A 22,159-nucleotide genomic window follows, 5' to 3' on the forward strand; every position below is an offset into this window, starting at 1 on the left:
CAGACAGACAGACAGACAGACAGACAGACAGACAGACAGACAGACAGACAGACAGACAGACAGACAGACAGACAGACAGACAGACAGACAGACAGACAGACAGACAGACAGACAGACAGACAGACAGACAGACCAACTGACAGACCAACTGACAGACCAACAGACAGACCAACAGACAGACTGATCGATCCTGGGGCATAAATAAGCAAAATGATGTAATGAAATGTAGTGGTAAACTTGATTTAAGTAACCAATTTATGTATGCGAGTGTTGAAGTATGTGCTCTAAAAAAATTAAATAGGGAGTCAAGTTTTACACATACTGACATTCACTATCTTATAATTTGTGTTGCTAATAGGACCAGAAAGACTTGGGCATTCAATATTATATCTCTTTGAAAAACATTTGAGAAGTTTGAAAATGGAAGGTCACAATGATTTTTGAAAATGACAGGTTACATGGAAATTTTCAGTGTTTTGTCAATGTTTTACTAGCAATTTTTTTAGCATTAAGACTCTGTACTCACAAACCTTTGTTTTAAACTCACATTTTGTGAATGTTATTTTTTTTAGACCTTATTCAATATTCATATACATGTAATTGTTGTTTCAAAATATATTATGGTTTCTGTCAAGATCATAAATTTTCTCTGTCTTGAAAAGGATATACATTAGAAAACATCTGCTAGTTTTCCGAAACAAATATATAGGAACATAACCAGGGGTATGATTGAGGTGTTAAGTCTGAGGGGAGGAAAATTCTGTAGACTGATTTTGACTACGCGAATCACATTGCATAACGCAATGACCACCCTTAAAGCAGACATTTAAATAAACACAATCTTACACTTACCAGTATTAACAAGGTTTATTTATGAAAACCTTTTTAAATGAACATTTAACATATTATGAAAAGTCACCAGTTTTCATTCTGATCAAAATCAATGTGTGTTAAAAATCCCCATGAACAATGACGGCAATCTTTCGTTTTAGCTCAATGTCTTAAAATTTGAAATAAGGTCAACAATGTTACAGTGTTCAAATATAAACAACAATTTACCACAGGATCCGACATTTAAGATTTCTTCACATGGAATATAACTTAAGCCTCACCAAGACAGTCGATCTTCTGTATCCATTCAGAAAGTGGTATCTCATTTATATCCACTGTTGTTTCTTCCCTTTCCCATTTATTTTTTTTACGAATTTACGCCAATCGCTGAAATGACCCCTGTACAACCCGATTAGCGGAAAAATCACACCCCTGCATAACATATTAAAATTACATTTTATTAAATACATTCCAGGCTTAATATAAAGCTCTGTCAAATTGTGGAAATTGCTGCTTTCTGTTTTACTATTGGAACTGAGGTGTTATAACATTCTTATTGAAGGGGCAATATTGCTTTTTGTCATGCCTGATTTCAACTCCAAAAACAGCTGTATATCAAACAAACATTTTTGGAAGTGCATATTTATTGTTGAAACACTTAATTCAATACATCATCAGACTTCCCGAAACTCTGTCGGACCTACGGACATGTCCGACACAACCAGTAAAGGGCCGATCGAAATTCTTAACTCGTCAGCCCAAAATGTCTGACACAAATATTTTCAGGTTTTCCCAAGAAATTGAAAGTATTTCTAGAACATCGGCAAATACGGCGGAAGTCTTGTCAAAAATCAGAAATACTCTGTCCACATTAGGTGAAGAATGTTCTAGAAATATATTTGGTTCCCTGCATATTGTCGACGAGTAAATAAGTGCATGCTTCAAGCCAAGATCAGTACATTTGACCTTCATTCGATCAACTTTTAGTTTAAACAAAAGTGAAAGTTAAACAAAACAACAGGACAGGTAGGAGATTTTTATTTTTATTGAAGATTGCACATTATTTTTTTATACATAACCAATACTTACCAGTCTTGCCGTGACAAATTTGTTATATAATTTCTTAGCAAATTTATAATACATAATATCTTTTCTTACTGCAGCAAATACTCCAAAGGATCCCTAGCCTGGGCAATCACAGAACGATGCAGAAGACAACGACACAGAGGACAGTGAAGATGACATTAAAGGGACTGTCAACCACGAAGACGAAGAAAAGAAAAGTTGTACAATACCGTATTTCTTTACAATTATTAGTTTATATTGATTAAAATAACACGACTGGTCTATTACATTACTTGAAAAAAGTTGTTAAGTTATCATATTTTCAGTATATTCGGTAATACATTTTACTGGGTATGTCTACCAGGTAACTACCAGTTAACTATAAATAACTATAAATAACGCCAGTAGATTGATCATCATCGTCACGTGGTAAACCCAGGAATGCAAATTGTGCATGCGCAGTGAATTGTATATATTATATATATATAATTATCAATCTTCTTGCATTATTTATAGTGTGCAGTGTTCTGCCAATCTGTGCTGTTGGGGACAGGGACCTTTTAGGGTTAAAAAAGTGGGGACAAAAGGGAAAAATTTGGAGACAGAGAAATACATTTGTAGCAGAATTAAATTTTCAGAAACTAATTACCTTTTACTTGCACTCTTAAACTGTCTAGATTTATTCCTACAGCCAGTCCACAGGATGTAACATTCTAATTCAAACTTGAACATTTTTTAAATTTTTTAAAACTGCCAAACAATTGTCAATATATTAACAAAACTTTGAACAGTTACATGTATTTAATGTCTACATCTATGTCTGTCTACATCTGCTTCAATGGAATTAGAGGCAAAGATTCACATTCGCTTTACACTTCTCCATTGATCTAAATTTTCTAACTTTTCAAATTAGAATTACCGATAGTAAAGGCTTTTCTTGTTTGGGCTTTATGCACAAATTGCATGTCATTTTGTTGTGTCAAACAGTAAACAAGAAAATTCTCAAAGCCAATTTGCTTGGAATGTACGTTTAGGGGCAGACTTTTTTCGTCATTGCTAAACGATGTTGGTACTTGGGAAGACTCTGTTTGGGTGTTATTAGTTATAAAAGTAACTTATTACTATCGATATATTTTCTTATTTTACTTGCCGGAGGAAAAAACTCAAAATGGTTTTTGTTTTCTTCGGCTGGTCACTTTCCGCCATTTTGATAGGTGTGGAAATTTCCTTGATAATTGATTGGTTGTTATAGTCTCATTTTACCAATGAAATAAAGTGTTATTTAAGAAAATTAAAGAATTTGGCAGCAAAATGACGTCATGTCCAATGAAATAATTCTTTCTAATTACACATTTACTCGATTTCTTTAACAACTTTCAAATTTAATCGATTAATTTTTATTCCTAATTTCTGTGCGCCCGCGGACCCATATACGGAAAACGGGTGGGGACAAATCTCTTTTTTTTGTGCCAATGACGCAAGGGTGCATCCACAGCAGAACACTGGTGTGTATATCATGATGTCACCTATTTTCGATTTCACATCGCAAAATTTAATTACCGAATATACTGAAAATATTAACTTTTTTTCAAGTAATGTAATATACCAGTCGTGATATTTTAATCAATATAAACTAATAATTGTAAAAAAATACGGTATTTTACAACTTTTCTTTTCTTTGTCGTCGTGGTTGACAGTCCCTTTAAGCGTTTAATTCGGTATGATAATTATAGTGATTTCTGTAGCGACTTTCAAGATGAGGAAGTGAATTTAAACAAATTACTTTGTTACTCAAAACAATGTGATAAAATGATGTCATCTTTTCTTAACAGAGCAATTGCCCCTCAGGAGCCCGAGCCTGGACACTCGCAGAACGGCAAAGAAGACTGGGAACAAGATGAAAGTGAAGATGACATTAAGCTTTTTAATAGATACAATACAGATACTGTGATTTTATTAGTGACTTTAATTATTAGGAAGTAGATGTTAACAAACTTTGTTACTTTTCTTTGTTAGTCAAAGTAATATGATAAAAAATAAAATGATAAAGCAATATTTCCGTATTTCGAATTATTTACATTTTTTTCAGTTTTTCTGACAGAATAACCTAAGGTCTTATAGAAAATTCTGACCAGTCAGACCAAATGTCTGACTGAAGGCTGTTGAGTTTCAGGAAGTCTGCATCATTGTGCAACTATATATGGCTTATTCTAAGATGTGTATTATTTGGAGAAATACTGTGTATATTTTCATCTTGAACATCAGAAAACAAATTAATGAATTATTTTACAAAATTCAGTGATATTTTTTATACTTTATAATTTTTAAAATTTGATTTATCTTATCTGATTTTTTTTTTTAAATCCACAGTCAATACTAAGGCAACATTCATATAGGCCATATATGGTGTGACCTGCCCATGATGGTTCGTGGTTAAATCAATATGGGTTGGACATATGGGACCCAGATGGCAGTGTTTTTTTTCAATTTTGAGGTTAAGGTTGTGGCCTTTCAGATTGGGAATTCTAAAAAAAGAGTGGAATTATATTTTTGATAAGCATGATAAAATGAATTCCACTTGTCATATCGTTTTTACTAGCTAAAGAAACTTCAGCGTACAGTTTATATAGTATTGACATACCTGTATGCTGAAGCCAACCCCGTATCAAAAGTCAACCAGAGTGGTAACATATTTATGTCACGCTATAAATCAAAGAAGGCTCATTTTCTTGACTACATTACTACGTATATTGGTGAATGAATATAAATTTCTGCATCGGGGAAAATTTTAAGGTTCAAATGTTTCAAATGCATCTTACAATAGATTAAAATAACTCATCAGTCTGAAATTCACAATTTTGATGCCATTGTCGCTTTGTCACGTGACAACTTTTTATTTGGATACTTTCGATCGACCTTGACATTTTTTGCTGAAATTGTAAACATTACTTTCGTTTTCTGAAATCTATTATTTGTGATTAACAACTTAAGTCTGGTGGATTATAAGACTGATTTCAGTGTGAATCAGGTAGTTTTAAATAATATTTACCTTCAGCTCGTATTTACACTACAATTTGTTTACAAAACAAGCCAGAATAATCAAAAATACCGGGAAATGTCATTCTGAATTTGAAAACAATTGAGCACAAAAGTCATGGTATGTTACTAAAAATAGAAATAACGTAATATGACCATGAAATCTCGGGAGATTCGCATTTCAAGAAAGTCTGTCACATTGCTGTTTTTCTCGATATGCAACAGCAGAATAGATAAAAAATTTAATGTTTAAGATAGTATTTTTGAAAGAATATATCAGTTAAATGTGAAAAATGTCAATCTTTCCGATCAAGTGGTTGATTTGAGTCAATAACTGCATTTAAAAGCTGTTTTGGACCTGTTTTTGTTAATTGTAAACTTTTCAGGAATTTCTGGTTGACTTTCCTAATGGGGTTGGTCCATAACTATAAAGTTGCGCCTGTCAAAAATCATAAAAAGCGACATTTAAAGTTATGGTAGCCAGAACTAGTCTGTACGAGTTAAATCTTGAAACGCGAGTGAATTTCCTAAAACATTGAGTTCAACAGGATAAGTGAATTAAACCTGATGTTAAAACATGTATTTTCTGACCAGCTAGACTCTTTTAAATAGAATTAAATTCCTTTGCTTAAAGCAAATATATTCCTGAGAACTCATTTTTTCTCAAGAACTTAATGTTTTATCCGAAATTCGTAACTAACTATTGATCAGCTTACAAAGTGCACAACATACATAACAAAATATCACCGTAGTCGTTTTCATATTGTCCGAATGTTCCATCCGATCTAACATAAACTATATTAAAAACGACATAATTTGATAATTCATTGTTATTTAAACAGGCTGTCTCCAAAAATTAATTACTTAGTTAAATTACCATTTGACAAATCACTTCCCAGCGAAATTGATACGCAGGATAAAAGAAATATCGAACAACTGCTAGCAGACAACATGTTCCTGCTTTCGTTTTATGACTTGTTGTTGTTGACTGTTTAATGCACACAATAAAGTTACGATAATAGACAAATATTTGTTAAATTGTTTCAACCGAAAAATATAACGAAAAGCGAAATGTTTACCAATATATACCGGGTATGTATATTGGTGCGTTTTTTTAATAAAAATACAAATTTTATGTGTGCATTACAAAAAATATTTTGGATAAAATATACAAGAAAAAATATCAATATTCATACAGATCAGATTTCATGGAGTTAATGCGAAATATTAAAAGAGGCATGGAGTATAATTTATTTTTTCGTTAAAACAAATATGATATTTATTTTTTCTGCATTCACCGCTTTAGCCAAAACACGTTTTATCCACTTCCGGTCGAAATGGCAGATGCATTTGAAGAAGATCTTTTCAATGTTTTTGATGCTGACACTGCAAGTTCTAGACCGGTACCTGAACAGGACTTACCAGAAAATGACAGGGATTCGACTGAGAAAGATGACAGTCAAAGGTTTTTGTTTTAGAGTATAAAATATCATTTTGTTGAAACTGAAAGTGAAAACGGGTTATCCATTTTTCAATATATGAATTTTATTTTTATGTAACTTTCATTACTATCTCACATGCCTGTGAAATCCCTGACATGTTTCTTCTTTATAATTAATATAAAATTAACATGGATACAGTCAAGTTACCATTACCGGATCATTATCCATAGCGGATCACTTTGATGTTCGATGTTATGATGTTTTTTGCAAACAGCATTTTGCAAGGCCTGTTCTTTAAAACGCATTGATTGAGTCGTAATCGGAGCTACTTTTTGTAAAACATTTTGGTAGAGCTGTAACGATTTACCAACAGCTCGATTCGATTTTGATTTCAGACAGTCCGATACCGATTGTTCTGATTCGATTCATCTTTCAACCTAGTTTTATCATATATTCACACTTCTGCCTCAAAATAAACATTTCTGTTCATATGTGTTGCATACCTAGATATCTTGTTTGAGCACTGTGTACCATAGGCACTAAATACAACGCAACCTGGAATGCCAGGCAGAATCTCACCACTGGGCATGTGTGTCTTTGTTGGTTCAACAGTGTTTTAAAAACTGTTGAATGTGGGTTTAATTAACATTTGTAAGAAATATTTAGCAAGAAACTGCCAATTTTCTGACAAACCCTGTCATTATTTCAATAATACACATAAAAAATAGCAAATTATGAACTAAATATTAATATCAATAAATTTCTGACTAGAAGATTGTGTTGACTACACAATAATAAAATAAATAAATAAATAAACAAGGGCTGTTTGTAAAACATGCATGCCCCCCATATGGGCTGTCATTTGTAGTGGAAGCCATTGTGTGAATAAGTTTTATGTCATTGTGACCTTGACCTTTGACCTAGTGACCTGAAAATCAATAGGGGTCATCTGCCAGTCATGATCAACGTACTTATGAAGTTTCATTATCCTAGGCCTACCATTTTACTGTTTCGAGTCACTGTGACCTTGACTTTTGACCTAGTGACCTGAAAATTTACAAGGGTCATCTGCCAGTCATGATCAATGCACCTATGAAGTTTCATGATCCTAAGCATAAGCATTCTTGAGTTATCATCCGGAAACCATTTTACTATTTCGAGTCACTGTGGCCTTGACCTTTGACCTAGTGACCTGAAAATCAATAGGGGTCATCTGCCAGTAATGATCAATGTACCTATGAAGTTTCATGATCCTAGGCGTAAGCGATCTTAAGTTATCATCCGGAAACCATTTGGTGGACGGAGGGACCGAAGGACTGAGGCGACCGACCGACATGTGCAAAACAATATACCCCCTCTTCTTCGAAGGGGGGCATAAAGTAACCAATCGTGCGCGTTGTAATTACAGGTAAAGATAAAACCTATACCTTCCCTTATCAAATAGTCAGAGTACAGCGCGCTTTACGTATCTATGTCTATATGTTAAAGAATCCAATCGAATTTGGTAGGGTAGGTATCGTTATCGAATCGACGCATTTAAAACCGATTTTCGATGCATCGGATCGAATCGTTGCAGCTCTACATTTCGATATGTTTTGCAGACATGTATATACGACTTTGTTGACTACCGTCTCGTTTCAAAATCGAGCTTGAACATTATTTGCGGCCTTATCCTATAAGTCTGTTGGAAAGTAAGAGGTTAACACATTAATTTAACGCCCATTTATTAGTCTTTCTGCTTGTATGAGTCCATTTCAGTTATGATTCGTGTTTAAGATTTTGCAGCACCTTAAATGAAATGAAGAAAATTATGGCAATAACGGATCAAGCGTGATAATATGCGTATCGAAAATATAATATATTCAAATATATGCAAATCTTGTTGGTTCTTTATCTCAATCTTAACGTTTTATTTATGTTGTATGTTCAATATCGATAATTAAATATGATTCAAACAATTTACATGGTTTATAAGATACCCACGTCTAGCTGTTCGATCTATTTAGGATTTTCAACAGATGATTCATAAAGAAAGTCATGCGTAAGTGTAGATAATTATAGAAAACAATTAATAACAAAAAAATGAATATAATTTATAACTGGCAATCTAACTTGGTTATTGTAAACAACACAGTTCAGGTGTCAACAGTTCAAATAGCATGTTGGATGCCCTCCTGAATGGTTTCGATCACGTGATCCGTTATGGCTAAAACTGATCCGTTAACTTTATGCATGAATTCTCAGGCGAAAAAAAGGTATCACAAATACATTTTGCCTGCGCTTAAAAATAAGACTGCGCTGAAACAGTAAGCAAAGGTAATATTTCATCAAACGGGTGTAAAAGAAGTCTCAAAACATTTATTGCTTTTCACCAGAACAACTTTATTACGCTACTGAACTGGTAATGGTAACTTGACTACATGTTTGGGGATATGAATGAGCACTGCCCAGTGTCCACTGTCTGGCAATCAAAATCTGAGATGGACAAGCGAAAATTAAGTCTGAATATATTTGATATGTGCTTTCAGAATCACTAACAAAGACCCCATGTTTTTGAGAGATGGAAATGGAAATATTTTAGTGTGGATATCTACTGCATTGAGAGATTACATTTAAGACTTGCTTGTATTACCTTTCATTTCATTACTACTGTCATGAACTGCAAATCAGATTGGAGTGTAAACTTCCTGTGTTAAGTTGATTAAATAGTTTAACAGTTCCTGGATATCATGGCTTTCAGCCTGTAATGGGATAAGGCAAAGAACATATTTAGTTTGTTTGGTCTGGTGTGGTGGATCACAAGCTACAAGTACACATTATTGCTTAATTGGTTCCGGTTCCTTAATCCACTTATGTGGTTTGATACAGTTCCTTTATTAATTTCTAATGATTTTAGTCAGTTCAATGCTGCCTTATTGTGCTGCCAATATGTTCTAGGCCACCTGATGGCAACCAGTCATAACCTTTTAAGTTGTTTGTTATGTAGTTTTCATGAAATATTCCAATGAACGTGCACTTGGAAACTTTATTGAAAACAATTATTTGTGCTCAATCAGGGACAACACTTCCTGTTTTTATGCAACTTTTTGTTAAATGGCAGTCCTCTGTAAACAAAAATTTAGAATAGGCAGAAAGTTTGTCCCTGATTAGCCTGTGCAGATTGCAGAAGCAAATCTGGAACAACACTGAACACACTTGCTTTAAGCCCTGTATTCCTGGAGTGATGATCATATAATACTCGGTAAGAGTAACTTGCACTTTCAGATTTTTGTAACTAGGTCTGTTTGTAACAAGATGAAGTCCTGTTTTCCAGGGCTGAGGAGTTGCTGCAAAGTATAGCTGGTAAACGTCCAGTTGTTTTGGAAGATGAAGAGGAACAGAGCACCAAGAAACAGAAAACAGAAGCAGCAGGGTATACAATCACTTTAACTTTTAGATATAATTGTTCAGTGATTTTCTTTGCATAATATTTTACATCCTTTCAGCCATCTTGTTGTAGAGTTGTCTATTATATAATTTAAAGAAAGTATTAGATACACATGACACTAGTCTAAAGCTGGGCAACCAAAATACTTAAGATGGTTTCCCTTGTTGGCAACCCATTGTAAAGCGCAGGTTTCCATCATTGCAGTCTGTCTGGCATTCTTTTTCTGGAGTTTTTTTCAAAAACGCTTACCGTAGGTTTCCAGGTATAGCGCGCTCCCGTGTATAGGGCGCAGGCTGTTTGTTAAATGCAAAAATGGGGAAAAAGACAATAAAACCACCAAATCGGACCGAAAATGGCCGCCATTTTACTATTGCATAATCCAATAATCCGGGGCATTGGAAAGCTTAATTAAGCATTCAAAATAGGAAGCGTCATTATGATTAGGAGCATGGGTTGCATAGCACTATACTTTTCTGACAATTTTGTAATTTTCTAGCATAAGATTAACAGTCCACGTGCATTTCATGAAAAACGTGAGAAAATAAAAATTAGTGTACATCGTGTGATTTTTCCTCGGGGGAAATAAATGGGCATTACCGGTAAATTTGAATGTCGCATGGGAGACAGGGATAAAGTTGTTGAGGTACACCACTGTTGAACGTTCAATATTTATACTCACAAAATGCAATTGCATATCTTCACGTTCTCAAGTGTCAATTAGTGTCTCAAATGTCAATTAGCGTCTTAACAAGTCGCTGCACATATTACTCAATAATATATGCCAATTACGAAGTGCAAAGTGACCCCCTTTCACACCTACCGTTACCCGCAAAAAAGACCTCGTTCGCACCTACCCTTGCCTGCTCTCCGGAATGTAGACAACAATGCCCATCGGAATTCATCAATAAAGAAGTGTAAAAACCCAAACAAAGAAATGTCCGCAAGTTTATTAAAACAAATTTATTTTTGACCAAAACTTCTTCTACTGCATTCATATCTCCCAGTAGCGACTTCTTGTTGTTTCGACAATGGCCCCTCAGTCTGTACGATTATAGGGTGGTAGTTTTCTGGAAAAAAACATGGCGGCCATTTGATTATTTACGATTACACCAACCAATGCGAAAGACATCGGACCTCGGACATTTCCGATAAAATTTGCGGAGGTCCTGTATTATTCCCGACATTGTCGGACCTTGTGTCCGACCAAAAATAAATTGTGTGTTTAGGTAAAAAAAATGAGAACGAAACTAGAATATGAACAAATACCGATTTCAATGTTCAAAACCAAAATATGAGCAGTATTGATGCTAATGTGTTTAAGAATTTTATAAACACAATTGTCCGCCATTTTACGCAAGCGCTTTTGAAAAGTGAATATTCGGATGGGATCATTCCCATTTAACATATTTTGTTATAACAACCAATCAATTAGCAACTTTAATTTAATTTATTATTCGTAAATTTACGTATTGTGTCTATAGTTTCAATGTGTCAATACTATCTCATTGTGTGCATTAATGCCGATGTATTTTTTCATTTAAAAATACTACATGTTCCGAGTTGCACGTCTATATATATATATATATATATATATATATAGTTACGGCACATGGTCTGTTTTGACATGTACGCTTTCCACGCAAGGAACTCAACTATGTCAGCAAAAATTTCGCGGGTTTACATGGCATCATGTGTAGTGAATGGTGCAGATGCGTACAAAGAGATTTAAATAATATTCTCACGTGGCTTTAGAAAAAATGTGTTATTCAGTTCTAAAAATGGACATGATGAAATATACTTATACTTTAAATTAAATTGTTACCGCATGCAATTTGTAACGGGTATTGTTTTCACAACTTGCTCGCTATAAGTTATTAATTGCTAACCATTTGCATTTAATTTCTCATAAGGAACAATAATTGTTTAAGTAATTGTTTATGGTAAAAAGGTGCGATGATACCCGACACCGTCTTTCATGTACTGATTTATTACCATTGGTTATTGCCACGGATTGTATATTGTCATCAAGAGTCCGTGGATATTGCGTAAATTTAAAATCTGTGATTCCTTGTAAATCAATCTGCGATAAACGCTTACTTCAAGACTGACGTCAATCAAAAATAATGATCGCCGTCGCCAGTTAACCCTTCCCTTATGATATGCATTCTTGTTACGGAATGGACGCTGAACAGCACAGTTTGGCGTCTGGAAAATTACCTGAAAAGTTTTTGTGGTGCATCTGTGTCAGCATACATGTGTTATGTGACTATTATTCTATATTAGACAAGAATATGAGTGCGGATTATCGGATGTCAAGTGACTTCTGCCATTTGTTAAAAGGACGTAATACTGCCGATTTTGGGCGTAATTTACGATCGGAAGCGCTGACTGAACGGGTGTAAATTTCGTTATTTTATTGTATTTAGAATTGTTAAACATTGTGAATGTCATAACGATTAAACACTATACAATTTATTTTATTGTTTGTTTAAAGCAGAATAAGATCCGGTAAAATGCGGTGAGGTCCGGTAAATTTTAAAAGTTATCGGACCTCATGTCCGGTAAGATTTTTTTGTCTTTCGCATGGGTTGATTACACAACATATTTTTTACCAATTTAGCAGCCAGGATAGCGTTGTATCAATGTATAGCTCGCACCAGCTTTTTAATTTGAATTTTGGTGGGTAAAACACTGCGCTCTATACGTGGAAACCTACGGTAATTGGTATTGAGTCTACCTACACAGTGTTTTTTTTCACCATTTTGGGAATGGGGCCAGGTCACTTTGGATTGGGAAAATTCGCAGCATTTTGACTAAAATTGGGAAATTAGTGTAGTTGTTGTTTTGCTCACAAATGCTTCAAAATTGAGGATACAAGTGTGTCCAGTATTATATTTACTAAGGTTGATCTTATATGGATGGGAGATTAACAAAATATTGATCTTAAAAAAAAATGGGAATGGGTCCGGTCACCGGACCTGATTTTGAATGAAAAAAAAACACTGCTACATGACCTACAGATGAAGTGTGGGTTTCGTTCCAGTTAATTGATTTTTTTGCCAAGTTATGGGCCTTGGACTCTTCTTGGATTTTTCTCTGAAATAGCTGTTGTGGGGCTTCAAAGCGCACAATCACAGGTATTGCATTTGTTTTGGGAGATTTAGTCAGATTTTTGGGGAAAATGTCACTTTGCGTTATTGGGAAAAAATCCTTAGTGAGGCTGTAATTTTGGGCAAACTGATTTAAAAGCAGTTACCCTAGTATTTCACTGACCTGATGGTATGTAATAATAATGAAGGTAATACCTTTTAAAATAAACATTAACATGTAATAAAAAAATGGTATTTGTATTTGTTTCTGAAAAATCCCTCCTATTTCTCAAAGTTAGGGGCGAGTCCCCCCTCTCCTACTTTTGGATTTCTAGAATGTATACTGCATTTTTCTGCTTTTTGTGATACATTTTCAGATGAAATTGTGACAGATTTGTGGAGTTTCATATCTTCTACTGTACTAGTTTGATGCCAAAATTTGCAAATATCTTATAAAATTGGCAACTTACGGTCCATAGAAAAATCTTGTTGATGAACATTTTACTGTATCTTAAGCTGGCGGAATCAGCTTGAAATGTTTGTATTTCCCGTGTTAACCCATTTATGCCTAGCGTCTAGAAAAAAGGCCTTGGCAAACAGCGTAGACCAAGATGAAACCCGCATGATGTGGTGTCTCATCAGGGTCTGCGCTGTTTGCTTAAAGGAATTTCTGTAAGAAATGTTCTAAAAATAGAAATAAATATACCAGACATCCCTAAGGTTGGAAATAAATTGATCATATTGAGAAGGATGGGAGAGTCCACTAGGCTTAAATGGGTTAAACAGCTCTCCATCCGTGATTGTTTCAGCCGTCTGGAGGTGATGCAGCGTATACAAGTGCACACTGTGGAGACGGTGGAAGCCTGCCTGCACGAGGTCAGTCACATACAACAGGCAGTCTGTCAGAGGCTGGAGCTCTTGTAGTTGTCATCTGTTTGCTCGCTACCTTTCTAGATGCCTTGGTTTGGGCTCAATCTTGATGAACTTGATCAGAATGTTTATCTGAAAAATATAGAGGCCAAGTTTGACTCTGAGTCAAGTTGAGTAAAAAAAAACTAGGCTATCTCGTCAAATTTTAGAAAAAACATGTTAACCACATTGATGACCATTTTGGGAATGGGGCAGGTCCCTTTGAATTGGAAATTATTGCGGCGTTTTAACTAAAATTGGGAAATTAGTGTTGTTGTTGTTTTGCTAACAAATGCTTGAAAATTGAGAATTAAAGTGCTTTAAATGTTATATTTACTTAAGTTTGATTTCAAACCTGGATTTGAAATGAACCAAATGTAATTGTTGAGATCTAAACCAAAACACCAATTTTTTTATTTATTTTTTTGAAACCTTCAATTGGAAATTGTTGGTCCAATATGTGAAAAATGTATGCATTTTGCTGTTGGGAATGTGGACGGTATACCGGCCCCAAATTTGAATGTAAAATACCATTGTGACTGCAGGTTGATCTTGATAAATCATTTTCATATTTTTTTCTTGACATTATTGAGGGCAAATTGTGTTTGGCAAGTGATGATTTTCAATCCAACTCTGACAATTATTTGAGGAAAAGTTAATCTGATGCCACTTCCATTGTTTTGTTAAAATTAAGGTCTATCTGTTATGAAATACAAATTGGATCGGGCCTGAATAACTTGTAACTTTATTTATATTTTCATATGAATTAAGTGCTATTGTAACATGTACATGTATGTCACTAATTGTGTTGTTTAACAGTTTCCTAAACATGATGCTTAATTTCGATCATTAAGGTCTGTGCTTATTTTTTTTTAGGCATTGCATTATATCAATTTGAAACTTATGTATTTTCATATATATATTTTTGTCAAAATCTTTGGCCCTTTTTTTCAATTTCCAGAAAACAGTTGTTTATAAAAATATTTATTTACTTGTGATTAGTTACACTTACAGAATGTTTTCAGAATTAATCATACTGCTTTGTTATGTAGGTCTGTAGATTTGTTAAAATTGTGTTTATTGCGTATACTATACGTCATAGTCATTAAATCCACCATAGATTGTTGTGGGCCCTGCCTGTACAGGATTTCTGCATAAAATAAAATCATACTGTGGGTGCATAACAATTACTTCTGTGGGGCAGTATTTGTTCTCGTGAAAATGGGGGAAAATGCATTGTGACCCTAATGCTTTGCATAGTCAATTTTCAATGGCTGGACAAATGCTTTCATAGACATGCAGCTGTGAGTTATCACAAGTTTCATAAATTTGTATGTAGTAGAACACTAAAAAATCCTAGAAAGTTGAAGTCTTGAGATCTAAGTATTTTTGCTTTTAATAAAATATTGTTAAAAAAGGAACAAAATATTGCACAAGAAAAAAGTCCACTCATTTTGTGACTAGTGGACCCAGAGTTCATAATGAACTTAGCTCAAAACGAACAGTGGTTTAACAAACATTGTTCAGTGTTTAACAATTTACCACTAACATACATATTTTAACGCATTTATAGTCAGTTAGAAAGTTAAATTTAATTAAAGGCCTTTCTTACTAGATCCAAGTTTTAAAGGTTTCAGTTCGAACCCTTTAATATTGATGAGCAGCAAGCAGCATAAAACCTGAACAGACAGCGAGTTACTCGCAGGCTGTTCTGGTTTTATGCTGTTTGCACATAGCCATTTTCACTTAGCTTCTAAGTGGGAAAGCGCTAAGTTTGAAAGCATTGAACCAATAGTTTGAGAGGCACATGATGATATTGCAATCCAACGCAGACGACCTCTGTTGAAGTAAAATATATGATGCTTGTTTGAGAGGTAGACTCAGACTACTATATTTGTTTCTATTTGAGCTGCTGAACATTGTTCATCTGATCTTTTTAGACGGTGAGGATAATATTTAGACCAACTTCAATAAAAAGTCAAATGGCCGCAGAAATTTGTTGAAGTATAAGCATTCAATTTTACATGTTTGAAAGGCTTGTTTGTTTATGTATATATATTTTACTTGTTTGAAAATACTTGGAATTTTTTTTGTTTTTTTAAATACTAAGTATTGTTACAGTCTATGACAAAAAGTGTTTCAGCTGACATTCACATACATTTTACAGTCAGGGATGTACTTATGTTTTCAAGTACACATATTGTACACAGTTGCAGATTTGAGTTATGCTTTTAATAGTTTCATTGAGTAACTGGGTGTTGTTTAATATTTTGATCAGTATAGCACGTTGATATACCAATTTCCTGGGGCTTAATGAATCCCCAGCATAAACATGTATATTTGCACATTTCTAGGTTGCCATTCCTCCTGAGGCTGACTTCGTACCTCTGAAGCGTGCGACAACTGAGCCGGCCAAGACGTACCCATTCATCCTTGACCCTTTCCAGAAGGAGGCGATCTTGTGTCTGGAGAACAACCAGTCTGTCCTTGTGTCAGCACACACCTCAGCGGGGAAAACAGTCGTGGCCGTGTGAGTAGAATGTGGCATCTGTCTTTTACATTTTGTGATTAGTGTCCTGTGTGTTGCACAAAATGTGTTACAGATAGACTGACAAAACTGTCATCAAATATGCAGTCCTTCCTAAAATTATAATTTATTTCCAGCCAGAAGTTCCTATAATCAGGCAACCATTGCCACTGAATAGATGTAAGCAGAATTTAAGGAGATAAAAAAAAGGTTGTCTTTATAGCGTAGATAATGACTTTGCAATCCTACGCAGAAAACTTGTGATGAACTTGATCAGTCTGATGCCTCTCAAACATAGATAATGCACTACCATGTCTGGGAGGGAATGAGCTCTTTACAGCAACAAGCCACACTCCCATGTGTGTTTTGTGATTCTGTCTCACTCTTATTGTTCTGTAATACTTACTTCTTAGTTATTTAATTATTAAAGACTTGTCTCAGTTTTTTTCTTGCATTTAAACCTCTATGCTTTGAACAAGTTTAAACAAGGAATTTGCATGTAGTATTTAAACTTGCAAACTTTTTTGAACAATTTACAATGGTGGCAGCCAATAAATAAACTCAGTAAATAAAGGTTATATTTTCATGTCAGACAGTGTTACAGATTTAAAAGTAGTTAGTTAAAGGATAACATTGTTCCATCATAGTTTTTTGTTTAATAACCCATGGTCAGGTTTATAGATTAATTGGAATTAAATCTCGAGTGCATTTTGTTATCATAGATCTATAATCTTGCATGGCACAATAAGTTTCTTCAAGTTGACGATGTGTTTCCAACTGTATTATGTGAACTTAGTTCCTGCAAGGCAGATGATGATTTTGCAATCCAACTCAGAAAGTTACTGATGAAAGTGTTTAATCTGATGCCTTATCTAGTATACATAGATGTTTGGCCTTACCAATTTGTTTGACCACTTTCAACTTGTTTAATAACCTGAAACTCTGTCTCTTTTCTATAAAAAAATAGTAGTTTGCATATATCTATGCATATATCTAGGAGTAATGTTGGCTTAATTTTTCATATCATGTGTTTCATACATCATAAGCAGGGGCCTTAGTTTGTTATTAAAGAATTAAATTAATCGTGAAAACCCAACTAGTACCAAAACACCACCTTTACCCCTTGTTTCACATCAGTCAGATGCAGGCTACACTACACTAATAATCACCATTTTAGGTCACCATGGCGTAGTGGATTTCGTGTCCATCTAGTGATCACTGTGGGAGTGCTTTAGAATTCCTCCAAAGTCACAAAGTACTGGTTTTAAGCAGGAAAAGGACTAGAGCGTTTTAAATAGCCGTTGGCTTTAGATACAATTGAGCTTAAATAAATGGTTTGAACTAACCACCATTCCCCCAGGTATGCGATTGCGATGTCCCTGCGTGACAAGCAGCGTGTGATCTACACAACGCCAATCAAGGCACTCAGCAACCAGAAGTACCGGGAGCTGTTTGAGGAGTTTCAGGACGTGGGACTGATGACTGGGGACGTGACCATCAACCCCACAGCCAGCTGTCTCGTCATGACAACAGAGGTACAGGCCAATTAAGAAATTGATTTGATTCATGTGTGTAAAGTGTCATCCCAGATGAGTCTGCACAGGCTAATCAGGGACAACACTTTATGCCTAAACAGGATTTAAACAAAAAATGACATTAATGCAGAAAGAGTCGACCCTGATAAGCCTGTGTAGTCTGCACAGGCACAGGCTAATCTGGGACGAAACTTTATGCATATGCATTCAATGACTGTGGATGTGACCATCAACCCATCTCCAGCTGCCTAGTCATGACTGGAGATGTACTGGACATTTCAGTGTGTTGCCTTTTGGGAAATATAGCCTCACTCTGCGAAAATGGGGCTTAATGCATGTGCGTAGTGTCATCACAGATGAGCCTTTGCAGTATGCACAGGCTTATAAGTGGTGACACTTTCCACCTTGCCTGGATTGTTGTTAAGAAGAGACTTCCTTTAAATGAAAAGAACTGTTAGCAAAAAATGTGGTTAAAGCCCGTTTTTTCATAGGGAGGCTTTTAACCCTTTGCATGCTGGGAAATTTGTCGTCTGCTAAAATGTCATCTGCTGAATTACTAAAATTAGCATTTTCTTCAATTTCTTTCCAAAGAATACTATCAGAATAGCAAACAGTTTGGATCCTGATGAGACGCCACGTTCTGTGGCGTCTCATCTGGATCCAAACTGTTTGCAAAGGCTTTCAAAATTCGGTTCCCGCACTGAAAGAGTTAAACATTTAAAAAAAATACATGTATTGTTTGCAAACATGAATAGTTTTCCGTAGTAGTATTGGCATGTTAAACAAAGAATGATAAAGGATTAAAACAAAAGTTTTTTTTAATACCTCATCTCCTTTTTACCATTTACAGGGTTCTTTCCACAGACCTCTTTCTATTCATAATGCATATTATTAACCAGGTTTTCCGAAGGAAAAAACTGGTTATTAGATTGGCGAATGCGGGCGGGCTGGCTGGCTGGCGGGCTGGCGGAATAAGCTTGTCCGGGCCATAACTATGTCGTTCATTGTCAGATTTTAAAATCATTTGGCACATTTGTTCACCATCATTGGACGGTGTGTCGCGCGAAATAATTACGTCGATATCTCCAAGGTCAAGGTCACACTTTGAGTTCAAAGGTCAAAAATGGCCATAAATGAGCTTGTCCGAGCCATAACTATGTCGTTCATCGTCAGATTTTAAAATCATTTGGCACATTTGTTCACCATCATTGGACGGTGTGTCGCGCGAAATAATTACGTCGATATCTCCAAGGTCAAGGTCACACTTTGAGTTCAAAGGTCAAAAATGGCCATAAATGAGCTTGTCCTGGCCATAACTATGTCATTCATTGTGAGATTTTAAAATCATTTGGCACATTTGTTCACCATCATGGGACGGTGTGTCCCACGAAAGAATCACGTCAATATCTCCAATGTCAAGGTCGCCACGACTAAAAATAGATTTAAAGAAAAAAAAAAAACTTACAAAGGGGGTTAATTTTTTTTGGTCATTTCAAAAGTTCAGTTTGAGTTTTCTCCCTTTATCAGATTTTTTTTTCACAATGAAAACCTGGTTTTGTGACAATTTTGTCCCTTGTTTTCCTAATTAAATTGCTATCATTTCTAAATCGTACTGGCTAGCTCAGTAAGTAGAGCATTGCACCTCAAATCCAAGGATTGTAGGTTAAATCCTGGGCTGGCCAGATTACTTCTTTAAGGATTGGTGATGGCATACATCTAACAGCCTATTCTCCCCCTAAGTGTGATGCACATAGGGCTATTGTCAGTTTATAGCATATTCATATGTATGTGCAAATCTTACTGATTAACCAGCTGAGCCAGGAAAAGTTTATTTGAGTAAGTGAGTCAACTGCTCGCTTTGATATGACTGTTGAAAACGGCAAATTAAAACTAAACAGTGAAACAAAAAAAATTACCCATTTTTAGTAAAAATTAAGTTCATAAACCATGTACATTAATTTTGTCAATCATGATATTAGTTTCATAAAAACAACATAAGAAATATGATGTTTAACTTGTATGGCCTTAAATTATGGAAATGTGTATTTTTATTTATCACTGTTGATACCATGGTGTAGCTATCCCCAATTTGGCATGTACTGACTCTATTTCAGATCCTACGTAGCATGTTATACCGAGGCTCAGAGATCATGAGGGAGGTGGGCTGGGTTGTCTTCGATGAGATCCACTACATGAGGGACAAGGGTGAGTGTACGTTTGAATTGAGTCTGGCAAATCTGGACTTTATGCAAGTATGTCAGGTGTCCGCACAGGCTAATCAGTGACCACACTTGCCGCTTTTATGGAATTGTTTAAATAATGTGTATCTTAACAAAATCCAGTTTAGGCGAAAAGGGTTTTTCCTGATTAATCCGGGACGACACTTTACATAAATCAATAAAGCCCAGTTATTCCAGAGCAAGTCTCATATGATCACCATGTGGTGACAGTGTGGCATGCAAAACTACTGTGTCCACATCTCTAACATCTAGGTCACATATCAGGTCAAAGTTCTAGTACGGATTTAAATAGCTTGTCAGGACTGTAACTAAATTTGACGAGTTATCAAGCAAAATAACGTGCCAGAAATGATAACCATGTGAAGATGGTGTGTTGTGAGCGATATCAGTGTCAACAGGGAAAGTCTTATGTATACATTGTCAAGGGTCATAAATGGGACCAATACGGATTGTTAAGACTAAAACTTAATATTTAATCAGCCAATTTTTAGCTCCACTGGCCAAAGGCCAGCGGGGCTTATGTCATGGTCCTGTGTTGGTCGTGCGTGCGTCAGTGCGTTAACTTTTCCTTTAAACATCTTCGCCTAAACTACTGGTCCTATTCTAATGAATTACTCAAGAATGTTCCTGGGGTGAACCTCTTTCAAATGTGTTCAAATTATGCCCCTGGGGTCAAATTTGACCCTGCCCCGGGGGTCACAAAATTGAAAATTTGCTTATATAAGGGCTATTTTGTTAAACTTTCAAAATCTTTTCGTCCATAACCATTGTGCCTAGGGAGATAAAATTTGGTATGTAGAGACATCTTATAGTCCTCTACCAATTTTTTTCAAATTATGCCCCTGGGGTCAAATTTGACCCTGCCCCGGGGGGTCACAAAATTGAACATATGCTTATATAAGGCCTATTTTGTGAAAACTTCAAAAATCTTTCTGTCCATAACCATCCGGCCTAGGGCTATCGAATTTGGTATGTAGTGACATCTAATAGTCCTCTACCAAATTCGTTCAAATTTTATCCCTGGGGTCAAATTTGACCCTGCCCCTGGGGTCTCAAAATTGAACATATGCTTATATAATGCCTATTTTGTGAAAACTTTAAACAAATTCTTGTCCATAACCATTAGGCCTAGGGCTACACAATATAGTATGTAGTGACATTGTTTAGTCCTCTACTTAGTTTGTTCAAATTATGCCCCAGGGGTCAAATTTGACCCTACCCTGGGGGCCATTAAATCGATTATATGCTTATATAGTGCCTATTTTGTGAAAACTTTAAAAATCTTTCTGTCCTTAACCATACGGCACAGGGCTACCAAATTTGGTATGTAGTGACATCTAATAGTTCTCTACCAAGTTTGTTCAAATTATGCCCCTTTGGTCAAATTTGACCCTGCCCGGGGGGTCACAATACTGAACATACGCTTATATGGGGCCTATTTTGTGAAAACTTCAAATTATGCCCCAGGGGTCAAATTTGACCCTGCCCTGAGGGCCACTAAATCGATTATATGCTTACATAGTGCCTGTTTTGTGAAAAACTTTAAAAATCTTTCTGTCCTTAACCATAAGGCACAGGGCTACCAAATTTGGTATGTAGTGACATCTAATAGTTCTCTACCAAGTTTGTTCAAATTATGCCCCTTTGGTCAAATTTGACCCTGCCCGGGGGGTCACAAAACTGAACATACGCTTATATGGGGCCTATTTTGTGAAAACTTTCAAAATTCTCTTGTCCATAACCATTGGGCCTAGGGCTACCACATTTGGTATATAGTGACATCTAATAAACCTCAACCAAATTTGTTCAAATAATGCCTCTGGGGTCAACTTTGACCCTGCCCTGGGGGGTCACAAAATTGAATAAACGCTTATAAAGCGCCTATTTTGTGAAATCTTTAAAAAAAATCTTCTTGTCGAAAACCATTCGGACTATGGCTACCAAATTTGGTATGCAGTAACATCTTATAGTCCTCTACCAAGTTTGTTCAAATTATACCCTTTGGGTCAAATTTGACCCTGACCCGCATTTCACAAAATTGAACATTATATACGCTTA

The 22,159-nt window shown here is 35.5% G+C and overlaps 2 protein-coding genes and 1 long non-coding RNA gene across 7 annotated transcripts in view; 2 read left to right on the forward strand and 1 right to left on the reverse strand.

Annotated features, from left to right (window-relative positions):
• Nucleotides 1-5,967, reverse strand: part of LOC127874484 (thioredoxin domain-containing protein 12-like) — a 31,587-nt gene extending 25,620 nt beyond the window's left edge. For all 5 annotated transcript variants that reach the window (XR_008046941.1, XR_008046944.1, XR_008046942.1 and 2 more), the window contains exon 1: nt 5,810-5,967. Coding sequence is in view for 2 of the 5 variants with exons in the window: in XM_052418841.1 (XP_052274801.1) it covers nt 5,810-5,885 (76 nt within the window). In the remaining 3 variants the exon portion in view is untranslated. The remainder of the gene's footprint in view (nt 1-5,809) is intronic.
• Nucleotides 1,632-3,912, forward strand: LOC127874485 (uncharacterized). Its single transcript, XR_008046945.1, has 3 exons — nt 1,632-1,857; nt 1,995-2,114; nt 3,729-3,912. It is a non-coding gene; the product is annotated as an uncharacterized LOC127874485 (long non-coding RNA).
• Nucleotides 5,968-6,230: 263 nt separating the features above from the next.
• LOC127874483 (exosome RNA helicase MTR4-like) overlaps nt 6,231-22,159 on the forward strand; it is a 46,376-nt gene continuing 30,447 nt past the window's right edge. The window contains exons 1-6 of the mRNA XM_052418839.1: nt 6,231-6,397; nt 9,688-9,786; nt 13,700-13,766; nt 16,154-16,329; nt 17,687-17,861; nt 19,976-20,066. Coding sequence (XP_052274799.1) covers nt 6,270-6,397; nt 9,688-9,786; nt 13,700-13,766; nt 16,154-16,329; nt 17,687-17,861; nt 19,976-20,066 — 736 coding nt within the window. The 5' untranslated portion in view covers nt 6,231-6,269. The remainder of the gene's footprint in view (nt 6,398-9,687; nt 9,787-13,699; nt 13,767-16,153; nt 16,330-17,686; nt 17,862-19,975; nt 20,067-22,159) is intronic.

The sequence above is a fragment of the Dreissena polymorpha genome, chromosome 3, assembly GCF_020536995.1.
Source record: "Dreissena polymorpha isolate Duluth1 chromosome 3, UMN_Dpol_1.0, whole genome shotgun sequence".
NCBI classification, from domain to species: domain Eukaryota; kingdom Metazoa; phylum Mollusca; class Bivalvia; order Myida; family Dreissenidae; genus Dreissena; species Dreissena polymorpha.